The 2,758-nt window shown below is 38.6% G+C and overlaps 1 protein-coding gene across 1 annotated transcript; it reads left to right on the forward strand.

Moving 5' to 3' along the window:
* The first annotated feature begins 541 nt into the window (after positions 1-541).
* Positions 542-2,556, forward strand: LOC110907796 (protein NLP6-like). Its single transcript, XM_022152725.2, has 4 exons — positions 542-688; positions 779-1,251; positions 1,352-1,402; positions 1,486-2,556. The coding sequence occupies exons 1-4, from the start codon at positions 619-621 to the stop codon at positions 2,512-2,514; spliced, it is 1,623 nt and encodes a 540-aa protein (XP_022008417.1). The 5' UTR covers positions 542-618; the 3' UTR covers positions 2,515-2,556.
* The last annotated feature ends 202 nt before the right edge of the window (positions 2,557-2,758 follow it).

The following is a 2,758-nucleotide window of genomic DNA, read 5'->3' on the forward strand; positions in this document are numbered from 1 at the left end:
CCGCCACCACCCACCACTGCCACAGACCATCGTCACCACCCATCGCAACCACCGCCAACACCACCGTCACTTATCACCACCCACAATCACCGCCACCGACCACCATCACCGATTTTATTCCATAGTGTTTTCTTGCCTACCAAACAATACACGGTAATAATTTATTCTATTCTCACATGTAACCAAACAAAACATTCAATGATAATGATCTATTCCATTCCCTCGTCAATTCCATTACCATGTCTATTCCATTAACCCATACCAAACAGACACTTAATGTCCGACGGTTTCGGTATTGGAAGTACATTACCATTGGTTTCAACATGGAAGGATTCACTTTCCACATATTCAGATTTTTAAAATCTCCCCTAACGTGTATGCACTTATACAAAATAAAACCCTATGATTTATAAACTCTTTTTAATCCAATATATTTTGTTATTAATCTATCTTTTTTTTTATCTTTCGATACACAAATATAATTAAACGATACTTATTTATGTTGTCATTTAATTAATTCACCTAAATCGGACATAGCAAATTCAATATTTCTTTATATTAGGGTTTCCAAAATTCTGTATATTACAACTTCTTCTGAACACACATTCGAATTCGAAGATGGGGGAGTACTGGCCAGAAATCTATCCTGAGAGAAAAGCTATTTGTCGCCATGGTAGTCGTGGACCCGGTAATAAATTGTTGTTTCCTTGTATTTGTATTCTGATTCTGATCATAATAATAATCAAGCATTATAAGGACGATTTGAATAATTAAACAGATCCGGTGAACAATAAGATACTGTCTGCGTTTCGAAACGTAAAATCATTTCCTTTAGAGAGGATAATCAGGCAGTTTTGGCGACTAGTGAAAACCTCTAGCGGCACTAGACTTTTATGTACTTTTAACCCTTATGCCTATTCGCGTTCAAACCATCGTCTCCGGAAATATAGGTCGTCTTGTTGCCAGTATTCCTATGCTCTTAGTGATCGGGTTGTAGTAGATGACGACGCTATGATCATATACGGTGCACCACCATCCACTGCAATCCTGAACCAATTTCCAGAGGCGGTTCTGGATCTTAGGGCTCACCGGGGGACTCCATTGGTGGATCTTGCTTTGCAATGTGAGCTAACTTGTTTTATGATGCTGCCTGCGTTTTCGTTTACTCACTGCGTTGGTGTCATTGAAGTTTCTGTAAGATGTCCTTGTCATCTTCTACAAATTTACCAAGAGTTGCAACGTGAACTACTGGTAGGTGCATGTGTTAGTTAGTTAATTAAGTTACCTGCATGATGCTTACAATTATCGTTGATAAAAGGTTTCATATTACTTGTGTTTTGTTTGTCTGCAGAGGGAGGGTTTGAATATCGTTCCTCCACAACTACTTTTGCTGCCTTGCGAGGTAATTATTATTAAATAAATAATGTTTCTAACCGGATACAACAGTATGCTTTCTCATTTAAATACTTTTCTCTCTTTAAACAGGCTACTACCGGGGATTTCCGACTTGTCGAGAGAGAAATTGAAAAGGCATTACAAGCGGCTGTTGAATCACATGCTACAACTCTTGGTCAAGTTTGGGTCACTTTTGAGAATCTTCATCGTAAGAAGAGACGGGCGTTATTAGGCAGATTTAAATCTCTTTGTGTTGCTAGTCCCCATGGCGATGATCACATGTCTTTTCTTAAGCGTTTCTATCAACAGCTTTATGTTCTTCCTTTGAAAAAGGCGGAGCGCGGGCTAGTTGCGAGGACACTTGAAACTCGTCAAGCACACCTGTGCAGAAACATATTTAATTTTAGTGATAACAAGGGGGTCTTGGCGGTACTCTCTGCCGATGCAAAATGTACTTCTTTTGCTATATGCTTGAAGAGCTCTCACATGGGAGAGCGTGACTACGTGTTTGAGTTTTTTTGGCCCCTAAGTCCTAATCCCTTGCCCTTGATGGAGGCTTTGATACTGACACTAAGGGAGTATTTGCCAAGTTTCAGGTATGCTTCTTCTGGGGCACAACTTGGTGATGAATTACTTGTTGTAGATGTTGAGATTTCTTCTTCTCGGAGTGGGAGCAACCCTGCCAAGATTTTCCCAAAAATTGAATTATCAGAAACACCTAAAGCATTAGAAGAAAAAAGGCCATTGGTGGGTATGAAGAGAAAGTCCACTGCGGATCAAGGTGAGTTGAATGAAGCATATCAATATCCCTTGACCAACGTCAACGATCCAAAAGGTGAGGATGACGAAGACGATGATCTAGTCATTCTAGCAGTTTATAAAGTTGATCACAGTTTATTCTTTCTCCCAAGCTCAACTACATTTGAAAGTTTAATGGAGAAAATTAACCTGGAGTTTGAGTTGAATCCAGCTGGTACCTACAAGATCAAGTACCAAGTTCTTCCCGGAGAATGGTATAGACTAACTGATGGCACATGCTTAAAGAGCTGCATTTCATCGTATCGGACATCAAAGAACATTGATCACATTAAGTTATTGGTGCTACCAGTGGAGAAGTAATAGTTAATTTTCATATTATGGTATGGTATTAGTTGAAGAAAAAACTTATTATGTATATATTTCATGTTTTTAAGACGATGTATGTATCTTGCAATATGCTGTTTTTCAAGTAGTTGAGTCCATAACCCATTAAACCAGATATCCAACTTCTTCAAAATTGCTAAATCTAACTTCCAGAAACTCAAAAGTGTAAAAGATAATTAAGGTAGTCGAATAATAACAGACAGATTTTCACCTCTAAACA

Source organism: Helianthus annuus, chromosome 4, assembly GCF_002127325.2.
Source record: "Helianthus annuus cultivar XRQ/B chromosome 4, HanXRQr2.0-SUNRISE, whole genome shotgun sequence".
In the NCBI taxonomy this organism is placed as follows: Eukaryota; Viridiplantae; Streptophyta; class Magnoliopsida; order Asterales; family Asteraceae; genus Helianthus; species Helianthus annuus.

What these genes read in the sequence shown, in the direction of transcription:
- LOC110907796 (XM_022152725.2), top strand. Translation starts at nt 619, where the DNA reads ATGGGGGAGTACTGGCCAGAAATCTATCCTGAGAGAAAAGCTATTTGT. An exon ending in CCATGGTAGTCGTGGACCCG is followed by an intron (nt 689 to 778) that starts GTAATAAATTGT and finishes ATAATTAAACAG; the next exon opens with ATCCGGTGAACAATAAGATA. An exon ending in AGTTGCAACGTGAACTACTG is followed by an intron (nt 1,252 to 1,351) that starts GTAGGTGCATGT and finishes GTTTGTCTGCAG; the next exon opens with AGGGAGGGTTTGAATATCGT.